Source organism: Hoplias malabaricus, chromosome 15 (genome assembly GCF_029633855.1).
Source record: "Hoplias malabaricus isolate fHopMal1 chromosome 15, fHopMal1.hap1, whole genome shotgun sequence".
Lineage (NCBI taxonomy): Eukaryota > Metazoa > Chordata > Actinopteri > Characiformes > Erythrinidae > Hoplias > Hoplias malabaricus.
In genome coordinates, this window is record NC_089814.1 from 6,179,932 (window position 1) to 6,204,097 (window position 24,166).

The 24,166-nt window shown below is 42.1% G+C and overlaps 1 protein-coding gene across 2 annotated transcripts in view; it reads left to right on the plus strand.

Annotated features, from left to right (window-relative positions):
- Positions 1-16: 16 nt before the first annotated feature.
- The window catches only part of ccbe1 (collagen and calcium binding EGF domains 1), an 87,305-nt gene continuing 63,155 nt past the window's right edge, over positions 17-24,166 (plus strand). For both annotated transcript variants that reach the window (XM_066645970.1, XM_066645971.1), the window contains exons 1-2: positions 17-127; positions 243-323. In XM_066645970.1, the coding sequence (XP_066502067.1) occupies positions 45-127; positions 243-323 (164 nt within the window). In that variant the 5' untranslated portion in view covers positions 17-44. The remainder of the gene's footprint in view (positions 128-242; positions 324-24,166) is intronic.

A 24,166-nucleotide genomic window follows, 5' to 3' on the forward strand; every position in this document is an offset into this window, starting at 1 on the left:
ACAACTCTATCAGATTAGAGAGAGAGAGATAGAGAGAGAGAGGGATGCTCCTGGTCCTGGTCGCGTGCGCGCTGCTGTCCCCCTCAGCGCAGTGGACTTTCCGCGCAGAGGGAGAGGATGAAGGCAGGTAAAGTGTGCGCGCTCGCGTGGCTCCATCACCTCGCTGAGGGGTAGAAAGCTGGGGGTTAAATGGACGGCGCGAGTGTAACAACCTCACGCGCCTGCTTTATTTTCCTTTACAGAGAAGTTTGTTCAGAAAACAACATCGCCACCACCAAGTATCCGTGCGTAAAGGCTACGGGGGAGGTGACCACGTGCTACAGGTAGGAACCGTATGCGCGGGAAAGTCACGTGAATATGCAAATAAATGCAAATGAGCTTGATATAAATATGTGGACTGATGTTTGTGATTGTTTTTGATGTGGTGTACGGAGATTTGTTATGGCACTGATTAGTTTAATAATTAATAAATGAAAGGTCATTCTTACAGTTCGTTCCAGTGCTGTGTGGATAACTGACGACATTAAACTGTGGCCACTGCAGTGACCAATACAAACTACTCAGTAGCTACAGTGAAACTCATTTAGCCTGGATTACCTTCACCGGAGGTAGTATAAAATATGTAGCTTCACACTGGACAACACTGGTCCACAGTTATGACTCTCAGACTGAATAGGCTGAACCACTTGTGCTTGTGCCCTCCTGGTGTCAGTCCCACCCTGCATTTAAATGGAAGAGTTGTGTCAGGAGAAGGCACCCTCTGAAAAACCTGTGCCAAGTCTGTTGTGTGAAAGTCTGAAAGTCCTGGTGGGTAAACCCCATGCAGGAGCTGCCAGACATGGAAAAGCATCAGCTATATCCACACATTGTGGAGAACTGCTGTTGCTCACAACAACGCAAGCTCTCCCGCCTGTTTGTTTAAGGTGGAATGGTGTGTTTGAGTGAGAAACCGACTGTAGCATGTTCATGGTTGAAGTTTAACTGGTCTGTAAGTTTTTATTCACTGTCTGAATGAACACAAAACACAAGCTGTGTAATTTTGTAACACTTTAGGTCTGTGTTTACTTTCATGTAAAGTTACATACAGTTTGCTGAATTTAGAGTTAGTTCCACCTTAAGTAATGCATCTGAAACCACAAAAATAAGTCAATATCACCATGTCTATGGAGCAGTAATAAAGCAACACCCCCATCTGTTTTCATGCTTTTCAACGTTCGGGGAAAATGAGAAAATGCCAGAGCCTGTTCAGACAGAGACCAGGGCTGGCCATGCGAGACTACATAGGACATGACTGGTCACCTGTGGCTCTGTTGTCTTCAAAAGTGAAGGGGGTGGCCTACGGGGGTTGCAAGTAAAGAAAAATTCAGCTGTAAACATGTTGTCAATGTCCAAATCACAACACAATCAGGAGAAACCCAGTAGCTCACCACATTAAATTTGAGGAAAGCTCAGTTAAAAAATACAAACAGACATGCACAGGGTTTCAACAATTTTAATGCTGGATTTCTCCCATCCAGACTCAGAAATTTCCACCCTCACAAGGTCTGTTGTTTCTGGTGAACTAAATTGCTGTTTTCATGTCTCGCTCCGGGTGACTGTCTGTGAGGAGTGTGGTGTGTTCTCTCTGTGTCTGCGTGGGTTTCCTCCGGGTGACTGTCTGTGAGGAGTGTGGTGTGTTCTCCCTGTGTCTGCGGGGGTTCCTCCGGGTGACTGTCTGTGAGGAGTGTGGTGTGTTCTCCCTGTGTCTGCGTGGGTTTCCTCCGGGTGACTGTCTGTGAGGAGTGTGGTGTGTTCTCCCTGTGTCTGCGTGGGTTTCCTCCGGGTGACTGTCTGTGAGGAGGGTGTTGTGTTCTCCCTGTGTCTGCGTGGGTTTCCTCCGGGTTACTGTCTGTGAGGAGTGTGGTGTGTTCTCTCTGTGTCTGCGTGGGTTTCCTCCGGGTGACTGTCTGTGAGGAGTGTGGTGTGTTCTCCCTGTGTCTGCGTGGGTTTCCTCCGGGTGACTGTCTGTGAGGAGTGTGGTGTGTTCTCCCTGTGTCTGCGTGGGTTTCCTCCGGGTGACTGTCTGTGAGGAGTGTGGTGTGTTCTCCCTGTGTCTGCGTGGGTTTCCTCCGGGTGACTGTCTGTGAGGAGTGTGGTGTGTTCTCCCTGTGTCTGTGTGGGTTTCCTCCGGGTGACTGTCTGTGAGGAGTGTGGTGTGTTCTCCCTGTGTCTGTGTGGGTTTTCTCCGGGTGCTCCGGTTTCCTCCCACGGTCCAAAAACACACGTTGGTAGGTGAATTGGTGACTCAAAAGTGTCCGTAGGTGTGAGTGAGTGAGTGTGTGTGTGTTGGCCTGTGAAGGACTGGTGCCCCTCCAGGGTGTGTTCCCACCTTGCGCCCAGTGATTCCAGGTAGTGCTCTGGACCCACCGTGACCCTGAACTGGATAAGGGTTACAGATAATGAATGAATGAATAATCAACATATTAATTATTCATTAATTTATAGATTTAACAGTTAGAAATTGTGTCCCCACTGATTGGATCTTTATATAACAAGCAGATACTGTCTATAAATTTTAACCTCATCACTGTTTTAAAGGAGAGTATTAAACCCATCCCTGGCTGAAGAAAAATCTGCAGAGTGGGGGGAGAGTTAGAACCTGTTGAGGGTAAAGGATTAAGAAGCTGGAAGTTTAATCTGGCCCCAGAGCCAGTGGACAAAGCAGCTTCAGACACTGAAGCCTCACAGCACTATACTTAAGCCCAGTCTGACAGCTGGACTTATTGCTGTAGTCTACAGCTCTGCTCAGGCATGGCTAAATGATTAGCTTTTTTTTTACCTTTGGCATCAGCTTTCCAGTTCAAAACATGTGTGTCCTAAAAGGTTAAATTCATTGTCTTTATAACACTCTGGGTTAATTTCAGAACAAAGGATGTATTTCAGAGGTAGTACAAGCATCACACCAAAAATGCTCTGTCTCTCTCTCTCTCTCCCTCTCTCTCTCTCGCTCTCTGTGTCTCTCTCTCTCTCTCTCTCTCTCTCTGTCTCTGTCTCTCTCGCTCTGTCTCTGTCTCTCTCTCTCTCTGTCAATTCAATTCAATTTCAATTCAGCTTGGCTTTATTGGCATGACTGTTTCAGTAACAATGTTGCCAAAGCACATAAACAAAATTACACTGAACATATATTTTTTTTGTATTTGGAAAAAAAAACAAATACTTAATTAACCGATTATTTAAGCAAATAATCATTAATTTCCATTAGAAAACAAATATATATAAAAATACAATGCATAGATAAAATAATAATGATAATTATAATAACAATAACAATAATAATAATGACAATCAGACAATCAATCAATCAGTTAAAAAAAAAAAAAAAAGATCACATATTATTAAATAAACAAAATAAGACTTTAAGTGTATTATCACCAGTAAGTGTTTACATTCCTATTTATAGTGTTTGGGTGGGGGATCAGTAGTGTGTGGGGTGTTTGTGTGGGTGTTGATGGAGTGTGTTTAGGGGGTTATTAATATGTGTGTGTGTGTGGGGGGTGGTGGAGTGTGTGTCAGGGGGGTATCACCGTGTGGGTGTTTCAGAGTGCTAGGGGGAGTGTGTGATGACTGGTGCTCACTGTCTCTCAGGCGGTGGCATGTTGCCACATATTTGGCGGCGAGAGGCGCTGTGTGTCCTTCTCCGAGGGAGATCTGTAGTAATTCTGATTGGGTCAGAGTCTCCAGAGTTGGCTGGAGGTTTTTAAGTTTTTGGTTGAAATTTTCTCGAATGAGTGTGAATTTTGGGCAGTGGAGGAGAAAGTGCAGCTCTGTTTCGACCTCACCGCTCTCGCAGTGACCACACACTCTCCGCTCTCTGGGCAGCCAGGACTTCTTATACCTGCCCTTCTCCACGGCCAGGCTGTGGTCACTGAGCCGGTACTTGGTCAGGATCTGTCTCTGCTGTGGATCTCTGACGGTGAAGAGATACTCTGCCAATTCATACGGTCTGTTTAGGGTCCGATAGCACTCTAATCTAGACTGGGTTCTGGTGTCGTTGTCCCAGTGTTCTAGATAGGCTGATTTACTGTGTTTAATAATTTGGTTCAGTCTGATTGGACTTTGGTCAGCAGTGCTGGACTGAGACTGTGGTGTGTTAGGGGTTAGAGGGTTAGTCAGTCTCAGAACCAGCTGACAGAGGGGACTGGGTTTAGGGCTGAGCTCTTGGGTTCTCAGTGCTTCGTGCTGCAGTGTGTGTGAGTTACTAGATTTTAGATGGAGCCAGAACTTTAGGGCTCTCTTCTGAATTGGGATGATCAATGGAAATCGGCCTAATTCAGCCCTGCACGCGTTTGTGGGTGTTTTTCTCTGAACTTTTAATATATTTCTGCAGAATTCTGCGTGCAGGGCCTCTGTGGGATGCTTGTCCCATCGAGTGTAGTCGAGTTTACTGAGTGGACCCCAGACCTCACTTCCATACAGCGCAATAGGCGCAATCACACTATCAAAAATTTTGCACCAGATTCTGACTGGGAGGTCTATTTTGAGAAATTTATTTCTGATCGCGTAGAAGGCCCTTCGTGCCTTTTCCTTTAGTGCGTTCACTGCCAGATCAAAGCTCCCTGAGGCGCTGAGGGTCAGGCCCAGGTAGGTGTAGTGTAGAGAGTGCTCTAGGGCGGTGTTTCCTAGAGTGAACAGGTGTCTGTTTCTCTGAGACCTGGCTTTCTTCTGGAAGATTACAATTTTAGTTTTGTCCAAATTGACTGTCAGGGCCCAGTTCTGACAGAACTGCTCCAGCAGGTCCAGCTGCTGCTGTAGCCCACGCTCAGTGGGGGACAGCAGCACCAGGTCGTCTGCGTAGAGCAGGAATTTAACCTCCGTGTTGTTGAGGGTGAGTCCAGGGGCTGCAGATTGTTCCAGTAACACCGCTAACTCGTTGATGTAGATATTGAACAGAGTTGGACTCAAGCTGCAGCCCTGTCTCACCCCACGCCCCTGAGTGAAGTATTCTGTTCTTTTGTCGCCCAATTTCACTGCACACTTGTTGTTTAGGTAAATGGATTTAATGATGTCATACACTTTACCCCCTACCCCACATTTTAGAGTCTGATAGAACAGTCCACTGTGCCAAATAGAGTCAAATGCTTTTTTAAAGTCAACGAAACATGCAGAAACACTCTCTCTGTCTCTATCTCTCTCTCGCTCTCTTTCTCTCTCTCTGTCTCTGTCTCTCTCTCTCTCTCTCTCTCTCTTTCTCTCTCTCTGTCTCTCTCTCGCTCTCTCTTTCTCTCTCTCTCTGTCTCTCTCTCTCTCTCTCGCTCTCTCTGTCTCTCTCTCTGTCTCTCTCTCGCTCTCTCTTTCTCTCTCTCTGTCTCTCTTTCTCTCTCTCTCTGTCTCTGTCTCTCTTTCGCTCTCTCTTTCTCTGTCTCTCTCTCTCTCTTTCTCTCTCTCTCTCTCTCTCTCTCTCTCTCTCTCTCTCTCTCTCTCTCTCTCGCTCTCTCTCTCTCGCCCTCTCGCCCTCTCTCTCTCTCTCTGTCTCTCTCTCTCTCTCTTTCTGTCTCTGTCTTTGTCTCTTTCTCTCTGTCTCTCTCTCTCTCTCTCTCTGTCTCTGTCTCTCTCTCGCTCTCTCTCTCTCTTTCTCTCTCTCTGTCTCTCTCTCGCTCTCTCTCTCTTTCTCTCTCTCTGTCTCTGTCTCTCTCTCTGTCTCTGTCTCTCTCTCTTTCTCTCTCTCTCTCTCTGTCTCTCTCTCTCTCTCTCTCTCTCTCTCTCTCTGTCTGTCTTTGTCTCTCTCTCTCTCTCTCTCTCTCTCTCTCTCTCTCTCTCTCTCTCTCTCTGTCTGTCTTTGTCTCTCTCTCTCTCTCTTGGTTATGACACTAAGATGCTTTTTTGGAAACTAGGCTTTGATGGGTGTTTCCACATGTGAACGCAGTTCATGAAACATGTGTCATGCTTTGGTCAAAATACCACAAAGAACAAACACCACAGCAGTGTTCTCCCTCTGTCTAAACAGTGCTGTTCAGAAATGGTCAGTTTCAGTGACTCTTCCTTTAAATGAGAATGAGCCAAAGCCCAGAAGTGAGAAGTGCGGAGTGGAAGCTCTGGTTTTGAGCAGTTTCTGCTTTGGTTTAGATTTGTTTTCTTCATATTCTTCATATTTAATCTCACACAAATGCAGGTCCACAGCTTTGATTGATGATGCTGATTTTAGAAGAGCAAGGAGCATCAGAGCAGTTTAAACTCCTGAGGTGGCGTCGCGAGGTGAAAGCGGTTCTGTTAGCTCAGCATCTACCCGTGATAATACCATCTACAAAAGTGTTTATCATTTGTATATTGCTTAAATACATTTTATTTGGTCTAAATTTAAGCACAGCTTTTAGTGAGAAAAGGTCCAACAATATAAACCTGACCTGCTCTCACATCCATGTTGGTCTTGTTACTCACACGAGCTCAAGTTTAAACTTTTGAAATACTGCTACTGCTTAAAAAAACAGCTGTTTGTTGATATATTTATTGGTGTAGGTTGTACATTCAGCAAGAGATCTGTTCAGTTTTTGCATAGAATCTGCACGATTGCTCCTCATGGCACGCATCATAAATAGACCCGAAGCATATTTTTGCACTAAATGCGTGTGTTTTCTCCGTGGTCGCGCTGCCGGTGTGTAAACCTACACTGATTAATACAGCAGTGTGTCGTGGAGCATGTTGTGGCATGTTTCCTATGACTGGTGTGAAATTAGCTTTAGAGCAGGAGACGTTTTTTTACAGTTTTTAAAGTCCCTCTTCATAAAAAGCAGTAAAATATCAGAACGCTTTATTATTATCCCATGTTTCTGACTTGTGCTGATCAGAAAAACTTGGCTTGGATGTTTTATTGTTTCATTTCGTACTTGGTGTGCTGGTGTGCTCCAGATACAATCATTTCCAAATGCACTGAAAATATGTTTCCTTTAAATGTTGCAATGTTCTTACTCCACTTACCTTCACTGTAGTATAATCACAGCCTCGGGTGGTTTGTTTCCTTATTTTTCCACTCTTCTTCATCTTTCATTATTGTTACATACTCCTTTCTGCCATCTTTCATTATCACTATCCACTTTCTCACTCCCTCTGTCTTTGGGAGTATTCCAGTCCACCTGCATCCAGCATGGAGCAAGTACACACACGAACCTACACAGGGTTTCTTCATTTTGGCTGGTGTTGACGTGAGGCACTTTGGAATGGTTGCCAAAAACTACCTTAAAGCCGGTGGCTGTAAACGGCAGGAGTGTGTGTGTGTGTGTGCACTCCTGGTTCCTCCTGACCTCCTGGGCCGCTCTCTCTCATGCATATACGTAGAAAAGCCCGTTTATAATGTCTCAGCTGGCTGAGCTTTCACCACCGTCAGCGTTCCAATTCATCATCTACATAACAGATACCTCCACTGATATGACCACATAGCAGGCCACAACAAAATCCTTGTGTAGCCTTGTGTTTTTCTTCTTTAATTTTGCACTGGAATTGGGACATTAATGTAGCTAACAAGTATTGGAAACGTTTAGATCCCGCCAATAATGACTGTGATTCAGGTCCCAAATCATGCAATATTTCTTCCAATTAAATACACTGTGTTGTTTAATGATCTCAGACTTGCTTATGATGTTTGGACCACTTCAATGTATATAAATATTCATCCATTCTGATGTACAGACAGATTTCAGGATGCGGACTTTTGTAATCATAGGTAAATCTGGGATTTGGTGACCTCTTTGGTGAAAATATGTAATTGAACAAATGTGTAAGAACATTTTGTACTGTGGGTTGGATATAATGAATTTATCTATGATTGTGAGTGCATACACATTGAAGGAGAATGAAGGTGCGAGTGAGTACCGTTCACTAACGTGAAGGTGCTCTCGTCACCAACACTTTGGTGAGAAAAACAGGCATTCTCCCGCTACCGAGAGGGTAGAAAATCCAGGTGCTACAGGTCCGGAGCATGGGAAAAAACACGCAAAGGAGTTAGCCGTGGTGAACCAAGCGGCAGTGAACTCAGAGCACCCCCCCCCCCCCCCTTACAGTACTTCATTTTAATCTCCCCGCCACCTTAAATGCTGCTTATTAACCAAAAAAGAGAGAAATGAATAAATGTAGGTAGTAGCCTATAAAGACACAGCATGATGGTAACTTTAGACGTTTAATTTATAGGAGCTTTCAAGTTGGAATTGTCCCGATGAATGGAGTTAGAAAACAGAAACTAGTATTTCTCTGTGTGACATCACCCCACATCAGCGGGGAGAGGACACACTGACCTGGGAAAGCACTTCTAGGAGTAAAACCATTAGCACAGACTCCAGCTGTTTGCCTTTCAGCAAAACTTAATGTTCTCCATATCAGGAATGTCAATCTAGTGTTGATACTTGTCTTGTTTCACTCTGTGTTAACGTTAGTTGTTTTTTTCACAGTGGAGGAACACATGAATTGTGTTGTCCTGAATATTTCGTAGTGGAATCCGCCATCTTGCTTAGAGAAAGCTTTGTGGGTGGTGTTTGTCTCGTTGGGGAGGGCAAAACAAATGTGGGAATGGTCCACGTTTCAAGAGGGCGAGGCTATCTGTCGTTCTGGAGTTGAAAACGAGACCTTGAGAACAACAAAACAGAGCAGAGTGTGGCTTCTTCCTCTGCTCGTGACACCTTAACTCCACTACACTGAAACGAGTCGTTTAATGATATTTAAATGTGTAAAATCTCGGGTAGTGCACCTTTAAAGAAAATATTCAACCACATGTACTAACGTGGCCGCTAATAAGCAAGACTTCATGAGTTATACACTATTCAATTCATTGTTAGCATTTTTACCAGATATTCTCCCCTATTTAGTCATTGTAAATTCCACTCTTTGTTTAGGTCTCCACCAATCACATCATGCTGCCAAGCCAATTGTGAAGACCCGCCCTTAGAGGGAGGCCCATCATTTTCAATCTGACAATGAGGACAAGCTGTTCTGATTTCTGAACCTCATGACTTTGATGGCTGAAGCATCACCAGTGATTTAACACCTGATCTCCAGATGACAGCGCCACTGATATTAGCTTTTCATTATTCCTTAAATGTACTATTCCTCTTGCTCTCGTAGACATAAACAGTAGAATACAGGGATGACACTGCGCTACAGTAACATGGTCTTAGGCCAGGCCTATCCTCTTGGTGCTGTGTTGGCTGGAATTCTGAATTGGCCGTGGATGTAGAATTGTAAGTCTGTGTAAATGCCGTCCCATAGTCTTGCTCCAAGGCCGTGGCCTGGCTCTGACCCTGTCTGTCTTTGTCAGAAACATCTCAGGCATGAGTTTGAGCACACACACGCTTTGGCCTCTGTTTTTACGGTGCTGGAAGTGTGGTTTTTCTTATGAGGCTTGCTTTTTTTGGCTCTTCTTGAAACCGACTCATTTTGCATTTGTGTGGATTTACTGTGTAAATAAGCAGATGAACTTAATGATGAATTGTGTGTTGTAGAGGTTTATTGGTGGATGCTGTTTTAGTGAAACCGCTTTCTGAATGAAATCAGAGCGTAATGTGTTGCTGTGGTGTTTGTGGGGCTTTCTTGGAATGTCTCTTAATGAGTTGCAGTGTGTAAAGCTGGTGTGTAAATTCTGTTCTCATCTGAGCCCAATATAATGTAATGTGGTTGCATTAGCAAACACTTGGTGGCAGAGAGAGGAATCTTTGGCGAATCACTCATCCCTCCAGTCGTACTAGCTTTGGAATGAAACTTTAAAAGTTGGTTTACAAAGATTTAAAAGAAAAGGCTGCAGATAGATGCCCTGAAATGGATAGGCACCCTGTCTAGGCTGTGTGTCTAGCCTTGTGTACAGGCTTCCCACCCTCCACGACCCTAGTCAGGATGAAGTGGTTACAGAAGATGAATAAGATGAAGCTGCAGGTAAATTTGTAGAATGATTTGATATATCTACAGCTGATTTTTGCAGGAATCTGGGGAAGAAGTAATGCCCGGATATGTCTAGAATGACATCCAGGATGCCTCCTACTTGAAAAATGATCAAATCTGAGGCCGATCATTTAAGACATCACTGCAACTATTAGTAGAGTTTATCATATTACAAGGACAAGGAAGCAACCTTTGGATACCAGATATGTCCTGAATGATTGACTCCATTTATGGTAAAGGACAGCGCTGTGTTCTTTTGCTGTTTCACCTTTAACACTGAAGCATTCCAGTAAAAAGAGCAGAAGCAACATCATCAGCAGCTTCATGAATCTTCAACATTTTTGCCCTCGACCCCCCCAGTGGGAGTAGTGGCCTTGAACCCACACGTGCAGTTCATCTGACCTCAGATTTGTCTCCAGGAAAAGAAGATCAAGTATCCCACTCAAAAGTTACACAAATAGCAGATGCCTCAGCAGCATAGGGCTGTTCCGTATCCAGTCTCTCTTCTGGTCTTTCTGCCCCTGAAGACCAGAGAACACTGACCTGTGCTCCAGCAAACATTTCTGATTGTTCTAGAATGGGTTCAAGTTAGGGCTGTGCCATATCGTATCATTCGCAATAATATTGTCATAACTTTTAAAACAATAATAAAAAATATCAATGTACAGGGTGGGCCATTTATATGGATACACCTTAATACAATGGGAATTGGTGATATTAACTTCCTGTTTGTGGCACATTAGTATATGGGAGGAGGGACACTTTTCAAGATGGGTGGTGACCATGGCGGCCATTTTGAAGTCAGCCATTTTGGATCCAACTTTAGTTTTTTCAATGGGAAGAGGGTCATGTGACACATCAAACTTATTGAGAATTTCACAAGAAAAACAATGGTATGCTTGGTTTTTACTTTATTCTTTCATGAGTTGTTTACAAGTTTCTGACCACTTATAAAATGTGTTCAAAGTGCTAACCATTGTGTTGGATTGTCAATGTAACCCTCTTCTCCCACTCTTCACACACTGATAGCAACACCGCAGGAGAAATGCTAGCACAGGCTTCCAGTATCCGTAGTTTCAGGTGCTGCACATCTTGATGGTATGGTGTGGTATATGGGGTACAAAGATAGTGGAGACATTCTTCATCAATGGAAACCTCAAGGCCACTGGATATGTGAAATTGCTACATGATGATGTCTTTTCCTCTTTATTCACTGAAGCTGGCACGTTCCCTGAGTTTTTCCAGCAAGATGGTGCACCACCACATTATGGGTGTCTGGTCCGAGCATTCTTAGATGAACAGTTTCCTGGAAAGTGGATTGGTCGTCGTGGGCCAGTTGAATGGCCCCCAAGGTCTCCCGATGTGACCCCCTTAGACTTTTATCTTTGGGGTCATCTGAAGTCAATTGTCTATGCTGTGAAGATACGAGATGTGCAGCACCTGAAACTATAGATACTGGACGCCTGTGCTAGCATTTCTCCTGCGGTGTTGCAATCAGTGTGTGAAGTACCCCACTACCAGAGATCATGTCATTGAGATTCACACATTATACAAGAGTCAAGTCAACCTATGTGACTCACCTTGGGTGAACCAACTTCATGATCATGGTGTCACCCCTGCTGGGTAATTATGGGTCTTATTTACTCTTCTATAACACCTTCGAAAAATTCTCCGCCATGCACAACATTCAAGGGTCTATTAATGCAGATTTATTTGGCTGATCAGCACTTAAACAACATGCATTAGGTTACTGGGGTTTGTTGGGAATAATAGTTCCTAGCCCTAACTCTCACAGGACTGCAGCTTTCTTTAAAAAAGCCCTTCCACTGTAAACAAGAAGATCCTTCTTAGTCATATGCCAACTGTTCAATTGATGCAAGGTTAATTTCTGACTCATCGCCACAGGATATGTGGCGTGAAATTGGTGTCACAAGTTCAGACTGTTTTTAATGTCATGATGTCATTGGTACCCCCCCCCCCCCCCCCGTTTTCTCAATTGATTTCTTTCCAAACATCTCTGAATGGCTTTAAATGTCTCCAAATGTCTCCCAACATCTCACAATAAGAGGCGAAGAGTGTCTGGAAGAAGCCAGGTCTTGCTAAATCCTACAGAAATGGCACCCTTCCGTTATTTTAAATTTGCGCCACATTTATTGTTTGCTCCTTTGGCTACGAAGGAGGATATCTGAGTCTCTGTTTTGCTGCTAAAGCTGTGTTACATAACACCATCATGAGAAGGGGATGAGAGAAATACACTGGAATAAAGGCAAAAGTCGACTTTGATGTTTCTCTGCTGGCGGCAAATTGAAGCTTCGTGTTTCAGGCCGATTATTAGTTCTCCACTTGTTCCATTGTTCTCTATTCTTTGGTGGTTCCGCTCAAACTAATAAACCCTTTTAAATCATCCGGGTGATTTTGGTTTTCGGACTAGATCCTTTAAATACAGCCGTGTAGGTTTGAACACATTCAAAAGAACTATGCTGATTCTGACTGACAGTCTCGCTGATGTATTTCACCCAAGGGTATGATGGAATAAATTAAATTGGAAGCAGAACGTTCCCGTCCAAAGGGAATAAACCACTGCCATTAAATTGCCAAAATATTCCAAGTTTCATTTAGGTATTCCACCACCAACTTTCAGTGAAGGGTTTATTTCCCCCAGAACACAGTCTAAAGCCACAGAAGAGTCATTCCAAATCATTCTCCAAAGGAGTCATGATTTTGAGTGTATATCAGTCCTCAGGGATCTGTGTACATTTGTCTTTTAAAAGATGGACGGAAATATTAGGCAATTTAACAATGATTAACATTCCTCCTAGGCATGTCTTCCAGATGGTTTTTATTAGTCAAAGGGTTTATCCTTAGGCAACCGGTTCATGGATTTTACTGAGTAACACCGTCGCCCACTCCATTAGGCATCAGTAGACTTCACTGGAATTGAGCGACCCTGTCCTGGTACTGTTGTATTGCTGCTGTCAGACATGTAATGATTTTATTCCTTGAGTTACAGGGTGTGCTCAATATCTATCACTTGTCTCAACTCTCTGAAGACATAACAGAGGAAAAATAAACCACACTCCGTCCACTCCACAGTGACATTGTTACTGTCTGTTTGTTCCTGTTTATACAAATTCATTTTCATTTGTAGCCCTCTTGTGACAGGCTCTCTTAAAACTCATTGAGAGAACAGTGTGTTTGTGACAGCCCTGTCGTCCTTGTTAGTACTGAATATATATGAGATGGTTCTGAATCACTGGGGAATCACAACCATCTGAGTCTGTATCAGTGGATATCCTCAATGAATCAGCATCACTGAGCTGAACTTAGTCTTCTCAGCGTGCAGGTATTTATTACAGAGCCAACTCTGCTTCCCTTTGGAATTGTTGACCATCCAATTGATCCATAGGAGTCTGGAGTTGTCCTCCATTTTGTATTAATTATTATATTTTAGCAACCTTTGAACATGCCCGATGCCTTTTATACTGTGGCCTTTACATTGGGTATAGAGTTCATAAATAGAAATGACTTACAATAAAACCTTTTCAACTTACAATTATTTATGCAGTATTCTCCAGTAAATACTCCGTCCTGGTCAGAGTTGTGGTTAAGAAATAAGGTGCAAGGCAGTAACACACACAGTGTCAGTCCATTGCAGGGCATCACACATTTACCCAGTCCCTTACTGCACTAGAGGACAAAGAAAACACATACTTAACTGTAAATCAGTTCCACCGTGAAGCCCTGCTGCTCATGTTCGGTAGCCCTCCCACTCAAATTATTAATCTCTTTTGGGTCAAATACATATCATAGCATTATTTGACAGCCCTCATATCATTGCTGTCCAATTAAAAACATGGGCCTTCATTTCAGTCAATTTTTAGTTTACTGCATCATTTGAACAAGGCGTCCTTCACGTGTGTTTGAACATTTCATGATGAATGGACCAAGAGAAATGCTCCAAAATGTTTTTGTATGAATTTGTTTTGCATTGAGTTCCACTGAAAGTTAAGAAGGTGTTTTCCTTCTCCTATAAAGTTACTATTTTGGAAGATTTGTTATTAATTGGACAGAGACGATATATTAATATGTCATTTCATGATGAAATTCTAATAGAAGCTTTTCCAAAAAATACAACATCAATAATATATTGAAATAAGGCTTTGAGTCTACACTTTCAGCAGAATGACTCTGTTTGTTTCAGTATACACCACTGGAGAACCCTAACCCCAGCTTAATAAAAGGGTTCCCTGAAAAATCATGTTTGATAAAGGGTTTTCTGAAGGTGAGGAACTGTCTAAAATTGTGAAAAAGCTAAAAGTCAACAGTACTTTCTAGAACCTTTAAAATATGTAAATCTTTAAGAAGTCCTCATATTCACAGACCTTAACCAGAGTCATTGGCTGAAAGTATAGAACCTAAAGAAGCTTGTTTTTTTACAGAGGTTTGTGAGTGTGAGGATCTTTCTGAAGATTAAAAAAAGCCTCATGTAAAGGTTATTTATAGATTCACTGGTCCTTTATACATCCATTACATGGTGGAGGTTCAATCTTTCCCACATTGCAAAACTCACATTTCCCTCGTTTGTAAAAATGGTTCTCCAAAGACCCATTTAATGTAAGGGGAAACAGTAGTGGGAAAAGAAGAAAGGGATTTTTTACCTTTATTGTTATGAGTGTTTATTATATATGAAGTAACCAACAGGAGCGGCTATTCCTACTTGAATGTGTTTGAGCTTCTCCTCACAAAGTTAAAAGAGAGTGCTAGAATTGGAAAGAGCTGAGAGATGGTGTGTGTGTGTGTGTGTGGGGGGGGGGGGGGTGATAATCTAACATCAGGGGAGTTGGCAGAGGAGTCAGGAGTGTGGAACCAACTCAAAAGGCATTTCACAACAGCCTCTGGAGCTGAGAAGATATGTACCCAAACCTCTGATGGCTTGGCTGATAAGAGCTAATGAAAATGGTGCCAGTGATAAAACACACCTTGCCTTTCTGCACATTCCCATAAGAACTTCCCCTATAAATATGTAATAGCCACGGCCTGCCGTCAGATTCTCTGTTAAACCTGGGGGGGGGGGTGAACTGTGAAAAGATTTTTTCATTTTCTTTTTTTTTTTTTAACAAGCTTTTACCTTGTATTTCAAAGTATTATCCTTTCAGAGTCGTCCAGGCTTTACCAAACGAGACTGAAAGGGAAAGAAAAGGATGTGAAGCAGCCATTTCACTTCACGACAGCTTGAAATTCATTTCGTAAAATGCTGAAGAAATGGTCCGTGACTGCAATGGGCTGTTTCCTACAAATCTGATAGGTCGCTGACTTCACTACTCACTTGTAGAATGTCTCTTTGCCAATTTATGTGCAAGGTTTGGAGTTGATAGTAATGGTTCATATAATAAGTATGAGGTATATTTCTTATTATTAGATATATTCATTCATTAATTACAATTCTATAACTGCTTCATCCTGTTCATTCATTATTAAACACAGGTAGAGCTGTCTCATATCGTACCACATGTACACATTTGTTGCATGGGTCATTTGCATGGGTGAGCTCTAACCCAAGCAGACAGACTGCAATAATTTGGTATAGAATCTGCTTTGTATTTGTTTTGTTATTTACTTTGAAACTTTAAGGGTATATTTTGTATCATTGTTTATGTTCATGCACTACATTTTCTGCACTTTAGTTTTGCGTTAGAGTCTTGGTAAGAACATTTTTTTCTACTGAATTTTTTTAAATTTTATATCATGTCAAATTTAAAAAATAATAACAATAAAATAAGGGCGGCACGGTGGTGCAGCAGGTAGTGTCACAGTCACACAGCTCCAGGGATCTGGAGGTTGTGCGTTTGAGTCCTGCTCCGGGTGACTGTCTGTGAGGAGTGTGGTGTGTTCTCCCTGTGTCTGCGTGGGTTTCCTCCGGGTGACTGTCTGTGAGGAGTGTGGTGTGTTCTCCCTGTGTCTGCCTGGGTTTCCTCCGAGTGACTGTGTGTGAGGAGTTTGGTGTGTTCTCCCTGTGTCTGCGTGGGTTTCCTCCGGGTGACTGTCTGTGAGGAGTGTGGTGTGTTCTCCCTGTGTCTGCGTGGGTTTCCTCCGGGTGACTGTCTGTGAGGAGTGTGGTGTGTTCTCCCTGTGTCTGCGTGGGTTTCCTCCGAGTGACTGTGTGTGAGGAGTTTGGTGTGTTCTTCCTGTGTCTGCGTGGGTTTCCTCCGAGTGACTGTCTGTGAGGAGTGTGGTGTGTTCTCCCCGTGTCTGCGTGGGTTTCCTCCAGATGACTGTCTGTAAGGAATGTGGTGTGTTCTCTCTGTGTCTGCGTGGGTTTCGTTACTGTCTGTGAGGAGTTTGGTGTGTTCTCACAGTGTCCGTGTGGGTTTCCTCCGGGTGACTGTCTGTGAGGAGTGTGGTGTGTTCTCCCTGTGTCTGCGTGGGTTTCCTCCGAGTGACTGTGTGTGAGGAGTTTGGTGTGTTCTTCCTGTGTCTGCGTGGGTTTCCTCCGAGTGACTGTCTGTGAGGAGTGTGGTGTGTTCTCCCCGTGTCTGCGTGGGTTTCCTCCAGATGACTGTCTGTAAGGAATGTGGTGTGTTCTCTCTGTGTCTGCGTGGGTTTCGTTACTGTCTGTGAGGAGTGTGGTGTGTTCTCCCTGTGTCTGCCTGGGTTTCCTCTGGGTGATTGTCTGTGAGGAGTGTGGTGTGTTCTCCCTGTGTCTGCGTGGGTTTCCTCCGAGTGACTGTGTGTGAGGAGTTTGCTGTGTTCTTCCTGTGTCCGTGTGGGTTTCCTCCGGGTGACTGTCTGTGAGGAGTGTGGTGTGTTCTCCCCGTGTCTGCGTGGGTTTCCTTCGGGTGAATGTCTGTGAGGAGTGTGGTGTGTTCTCCCTTTGTCTGCGTGGGTTTCCTCCAGATGACTGTCTGTGAGGAGTGTGGTGTGTTCTCTCTGTGTCTGCGTGGGTTTCGTTACTGTCTGTGAGGAGTTTGGTGTGTTCTCACTGTGTCCGTGTGGGTTTCCTTCCATGGTCCAAAAACACATGTTGGTAGGTGGATTGGCAACTCAAAAGTGTCCACTGGCGTCTCTTCCTGGCAATTCTGGGTAGGCTCCGGACAAACTGCGACCCTGAATTGGAAAAAGAGGTTGAATGACAATGAATGAATGAATGAATGAATGATAAATAATAAAATAAAAGTTTCAGGTTATTTCTACTACTGTGTCTCCACTATTGAAATATTGAATACTACTGGAGTGGAAACAGCTTGATTCCCTTCTGTTTCTAACAGGTAGAGCTTTTTCTGAAGGGGATAGTTCTGTAGTCTACATTCTTTTAATATTTCAAACTAAAACAGAGAATCTCATGCAACTAGCGTAAACGTCAAATACTTGTCTAAATTAGGTCAAAGATGTGAAAATCGGACATGTTTTTATGTAATTGACTATATTTATTTAAGAGGAAAAATTACAAATATTACATTTTGGCAGATTTTGCTTTGAACGTAGTGTGTTGCAACACACTGTAGAGTCTTCATAATCAAATACCATATGGTTTCAGTAAACACTGTATCTGTCTCTTCACATATCAAGCTGAATCTAAGTAAGTAAAACTCTTACATGATAAATGCCCTGCCCCTGTTAACCACTGTCGTTATGACCTGCGTAATGACGTTTCCCCCTCTGTTCACAAAACACTTCATGTAAATAGCTATTAATCCCTGCTGTTATTGCTGTGATTAGAGGAAACAGTAGTCTGTTCTTTCTCACTGATGGAGGCAAGCTGCTGAGACAGGTCTGCAATGGTCTGTAGTGGTTTGTCTCTGCTATTCAGAGGTGAAAGGTCAATTGCTCGACCCATAGGGCCCTGCTGTAGGGAATTTAGGACACCATGTAACTGTTTAGCTGAACTTTTAAGCGTACAGATAAGAGCCCCTCTCTGGGTTTTTGTAAATGGTCTCGATAGGTCACAAACATCAGAGATTGTGGTCAGATTCTTGTTAATATCTGAGGAATTGTCTTGTTTTTCTTGGATTTCTCTTTGAGAGTCTTGGGGAAAGGTCAGCCCCTGTGGCTTGACGTCTCCTTATCGTTATTAGCTGCTGCTGATGTCCTTTTTTCTTTATTTGCCCTGTTTCCAGAAAGAAACTGAGCTTACCCTATAAAAATAAGGGGGTGTAATGTTATATTAATGAACCTTAAATTATATGTAATTGATATAATATAGTACATAGCCAATTATGTAATTAAATATGTCATTACATGTATGATATTAAGATAAGTGACAGCTGATTTGTACCACCCACATTCAGTGTGAAATTCAGTGGAGCTCTGGAGCAATTGCACATCAGCTTAAAGTCACTATGCTCAGTGCCACAAATGAGCTACAGAAGTATAAACCCCTCCAAAATTGGGTTGTGCAACAGTGGAATCTATGGAATCCGTCTTCTCATGAGTGACAGAGCTCCAGTTAATACCAACAGGATGAGTTGGAGTGGAGTGTATGCCAGAGCTAATCATCCAGCATCTCCTGACCTTGCTAATGTTGGCCGAATGCCATCAAACCCTCACAGAACAGCCCCGTTCCACTGATGAATCACTGCTAGTGCATCTTTCTCATTGACAAAGTTCTCTGCCAAAGCTAATGTCAACTTTCACTTCTCTGGCTCCAGACCTAGTGAAAGAATTGTCATTCGAGCCTGTTTTATTTCTCATGATTATTTTCCTGTCCAGAAAAGAATGAGCAGCATTGGACTGAGGACAATGGACTTTGGTTTGTTTCCTGAGTGAGAGCTTGGTGGCGGGGGGTCTGCAGGGCTGTTATCTTGGCAGATGTGTGGGGAGAAGATGTCTTGTTTTTGTTTTGGAGAAGTTTTCAGTGCTCTAGTTTCAGCATCAGTGTTCTGAGTTGGAGATCCTCCGAGACAATACACGCATTGATCTGTCTTTTATAGTGTTTTGTAAAACTATATAGTAACGTATAGAGCTATCACTGCTTTTACTTATTAGCTACATTATCTAGCCTTGTAGCTAAACATGTAAATGTGTAAATGTAATCTGTTACCAATCGGTTCCTCACAGGAAGACACTTGGATGAACATAAAGCAGTAAACATAGGACTGTAATGATGCACATACAATAGTCGCCTAAATAACACTGTGGTGGTCCTGGGGTGGTCCTGACCATTCATGAACATGCTAAAAAGGGGCTAGCATAATATGCAGTGCAACAGATAGACTACAGTATGTAACTACAGAGCTACAAAGTGCACGTGCCTGGTCAGTGGAGATGATTAAAGTGCACTGTAAAAAAAAATTATTTTTTTTTTTGTGGTTGCCAGACTTTCACCGTAAAATATACAGTCACGTGTTTGACAATCATAAATTTTACATTTAAGGACTGTTTTGTTTACAGTATATTTCTGTTAAAAAAAAAACAGATATACACTCTAAAAAAAACATGGTATTTACATAAAAATAACAAAGAAACATTGTTTTGCTATAATATTAACATGTAAATTGTGTCACAAATTAGAGAAAGGAGACTGAGATATAGCCGTATTTAGATAAAGACAAACTGCATCCTGTATTCAGCCCTTAAAAGGAGATATTGCTGAAAGGACTAAAGAAATGTTCGGTATCTGGGTGCCACGCGCGGAACACAGGCTGATGGTGAACTTTCCTGACCAACACACGTCTCGACATAATATCCACAGAAACACAAACATACACAGTGATCACCCCCAATGAAACCCAAAATCAGTAAGTCTCAAAGACAGAAAAAAACAAAGAAACTCTGAAAATCACAGAAAATATGGAGAAGCAAAGCATGCTGGGAGCTCCCTAATGAGTCTCAGCTCCTCCCAGTCCTTGGACACTTGTATCGCCCCCTAATGGTTTGTGCGTTTAACAGTGAAATAATGTATATTTTACAGTTAAAAGATGTAAAAAAATGTTTTTCGGCTGATAAAAGTATTTACGGTATTCCACTGTTACAGAAACTGTTTTCAACCTTTTTAGAGTTCACAGTCATTTACTGTCATGGTTTTACAGTTTTCCACCGTAAAATTCACAGACATTTTTTACAGTGTGGTCAGTGTGTGGAGAAACACTGTTATATTGTTTACTGATAGATGTATTTTCACATTTGATACAAATTTTAGGTCTGAGGTCAGTTGGAGACTGTTGACAGTGTATTATTTTCTTGTTCTATATTAAACAGACAGTTCTATACTAAACAGAGCTTTGCACAAATACAACTTCTATCCGTAGGTTTGTAGACAGCTGTTATAATAGTTGGTAGAGGAATAGGAGCTCTTACTGCTGCTTATTTTAAAACCTTCATTGAAATAAAGACATTACCAAAATGATCCTTTTTTTGAAGGACAATACATCACTGGAGTCTCCACTTCCCAAACTTCAATAAGAATAACACCGAGTCTATGCAGAGTTCAGCGAGAGAGATTAAGAAATAAAGAGAATTCCACCAAATATTCCAAAATTTCTGCATAACTCAATCACGGAGCTCATTCAGAATGGTATGAAGTGAAATGACTCACTTCTTTCCTCAGACATCTGGTTCCTATTACCTTCATATTTTTATGTTGTATGTTTTTTTAAAATGGAACCTTTTCTATTAAACCACTCTCAGTGACTTTGTTTATATCATTACCATTCATCAGTTCTGCACTTTTGTAAAATCAGTGGTATTCCACTTTAAAGTAAGTTGTTTTTGTGAAAATATTCACCCTAACACTTGTCTTCAAAGAAAGGATACAGAAAAAATAAATGAAAAGCACAGGCCCCGTAAGACTGAGGTTTAATGGACTCAGAGTGAATATTAAAACCAGAGTCTGCAGACTCCACTATCAGCAGGACTTTTAGTCATGGTTCTCCAACAGGAGACTAAATTACAGGGCATTTGATATTGTGCAACTTGTTTTTTTCCTCTCCTGATAAAATCATTGTGTAATCTGTGTTTGATCAAATGGAGAAACTCTAGTACCCTTTTTGTCATTTTTTTCCTTCTGGCTTTCATGGTTATTAAACTTCAGAGTGCATGTATTTTTATCAGAGTCATAAATAACACTGAACATTCAGCTGGTAATATTCTGGATGATGTTCACTGTAACAGAAAGCTATTTCATTTTGTACCGTATAAAACTGTTTTTCTGTTCCTTGGTTTTCTTTTGTTTTATTACACCAGACCGTCCAACACAGTTCGTAATGTAAGAAGTCAAAAAGTGAAGACCAACTTTGAGTTCTTATTAAGGAACATCGTATCATGACATTTAAAAGCCATTTTTTAATGGATAACTGCTGTTGGATGGAGTATTGACCTTCATTTCACCCTGATAAATAACTTTTAATGCAACAGATATGGATAAACAATGTTGCTACTTAAGATTAAATTTGTTAGCATATTTATGTGCTGTTTATACACTACAAGACGTATTGTGTGAAATAAGCTTTCAGTGACATAGCTGAGTGTTTCTGCTTTGAAACTGCAGCGTTCCAAAAACAACCTCAAACATAGATTCAGACAGCCAGTGTTTCTTACATCACAAACCTAAGGACCCAATTGCGGGTCAGATTTTTCAAGCTGCAGGTGAGCTATGGAGGGGTAGATGGAGATATAGGTGACTAATTGCGTATTCATAGATTTTCCCAAACGGAATAAAGGCGATTATTAGGGGAACTGTTTATTGGAAATTACTTCAAAGTATGTAATGTTGATGAAACCATATTAGTTTTGGGAGTTTTCACAGACCCAAGGGAGACTTTAAAATAGCATAGCATCTGGAGCATGATGAATATGAGATTTAAGTGTGAGGTTCTGAGTCTGTAGCCTACAGTTCAGAGCATCAAAATTCAATTTAGAACCTTACTAGTAACATCACTCATTTCAGGTGAAAGAGAAAAAATGTAATTGTATCTTTCAGCAAATAAACAGCTGCTATGTAAACCCTGCATCATTTAATGTCTGACAGAACCAAACCCTGGTTTGACAGTCTTTTCACACACAGTTTATATAGCAGCTTATGACCCATTTTCCAAATCTAAAACTCAGAATGCAGAGTGAACTCAAGTCAAGTTTAAAAAAATGGAAAAGTACAATTTGCATAATTATGGATAGTTTGTTATAAGAGTGGGGTGGCACGGTGGCGCAGCAGGTAGTGTCGCAGTCACACAGCTCCAGGGACCTTGAGGTTGTGGGTTCGATTCCCGCTCCGGGTGACTGTCTGTGAGGAGTGTGGTGTGTTCTCCCTGTGTCTGCGTGGGTTTCCTCCGGGTGACTGTCTGTGAGGAGTGTGGTGTGTTCTCTCTGTGTCTGCGTGGGTTTCCTCCGGGTGACTGTCTGTGAGGAGTGTGGTGTGTTCTCTCTGCGTCTGTGTGGGTTTCCTCCGGGTGACTGTCTGTGAGGAGTGTGGTGTGTTCTCTCTGCGTCTGTGTGGGTTTCCTCCGTGTGACTGTCTGTGAGGAGTGTGGTGTGTTCTCTCTGTGTCTGCGTGGGTTTCCTCCGGGTGACTGTCTATGAGGAGTGTGGTGTGTTCTCCCTGTGTCTGCGTGGGTTTCCTCCGGGTGACTGTCTGTGAGGAGTGTGGTGTGTTCTCCCTGTGTCCGTGTGGGTTTCCTCCGGGTGCTCCAGTTACCTCCCACAGTCCAAAAACACACGTTGGTAGGTGAATTGGCGACTCAAAAGTGTCCATAGGTGTGAGTGTGTGAGTGAATGTGCGAATGTGTGAGTGTGTTTGTGTACACTCCAGAGTGTGTTCCTGCCTTGCGCCCAATGATTCCAGGTAGGCTCTGGACCCACCGCGACCCTGAATTGGATAAGCGCTTACAGATAATGAATGAATGAATGTTATAAGAGTTAAGGTTTAGGGATTTCCTTAAGGTATATATAAAATGTATTTGGCCAAACAGTAACAAAAAAGAAACATGTTTAACGCAAAAAACTAAATAGTACCCACTTCTGGAGCTGTTCATAAACATGTGAGTGAATGAGTGACTCAGTGAGTTTCAAGCCAGTTCACTTTAGGTGAAATTAGGGCGTATTTTAAAGACCTCAATGTCCTTATCTGTTTTTATTTGGATGTTTCGCTATATTTTTCTACTTTACATTTTTCACCTTTCAGTGATTGTATGGTACTCCCTTTGGGGATTTTGCACTGTGAATGATTGATGTTATGTGATTAGAAAATGTTCCCTCCTAGACAGCCTTTAGATTATAGACAGTGGAATCAGTACCAAATTCGAGGGGTTAATCATTAAATGACTGAAAAATGAGTTTTGACAGAGAGCTCTAATTAGATTTAAGGATGTCATCTATTAAAGAGTTATGACAGACCATCTTTTGTATGGGCTCACCCAGCAGATGGATTTGTGTCTCTTGGTTAAATCTGAAAGGGTGTATAAAGAAAACTGCTGCTATAACAATGACACAGCGGGAAAACTCGTGGTACGCCACAGCCTTGGCAAACTAAAGCAATAAATGTCCTACATATCCGCGAAGTCACATAGATCACTTTGGGCCTGCACGCAATCAGAACCATAAAGGCAAAAAACATTCCTTTCTTTAGTTTACATTAAAGCTAAACTGAGCCTGGCAAAGCAATACTGCCTTTAATGAGACATCAATTACAACCAACTTGACGTCATACTTTCACCTTCTAAGCTGGTCATCCTTTGTGTTTTAGTTTCTGGCTTAAAGACATATGTCTGCACATAACTGTAGTATACTGCCATATTTACTGGGTGTATATTGCATGGCTCCTAATGTTACTGATATATATGTGGTTCTAAAACACCTCACGCTGCAGTGTGGTTCTTATGGGAAATATATGTTCACATTTATCCTGAGCATTGTAGTGTCATATTGCACAATCATCTAACACTATGTTGTTTTCTTGGGACCTTCTGCCAATGGTAATGGGCCCATATTATGGTCAGCTGAATACTGATTGATGTAGACTGTTAATGTTTCCAAATGCCCTGCTCCTTCCCCAGTCCATATACTGAAAAATTAAGGAGTTATGGTATTTGTTATGTCACAAAACCAACATGCTGATATGCCTGTTCAACCTACTGCTGTGTAAAGGTTGAAGAGGTCTTAGGAACAAATCAGACTGTTTAATTCTAAGGGATAAAAGTGTATCTGGAAAATTGTCATAGACAACTAAATTATGACTCTTTTTGATTCCTAAAAACACAAAATATTATATAAATGGGCCTCAGAGAAAACATAAAATACAAGGAAATAAACAGGATATGACGTCGTTAATGCATTTTGGTGAAGA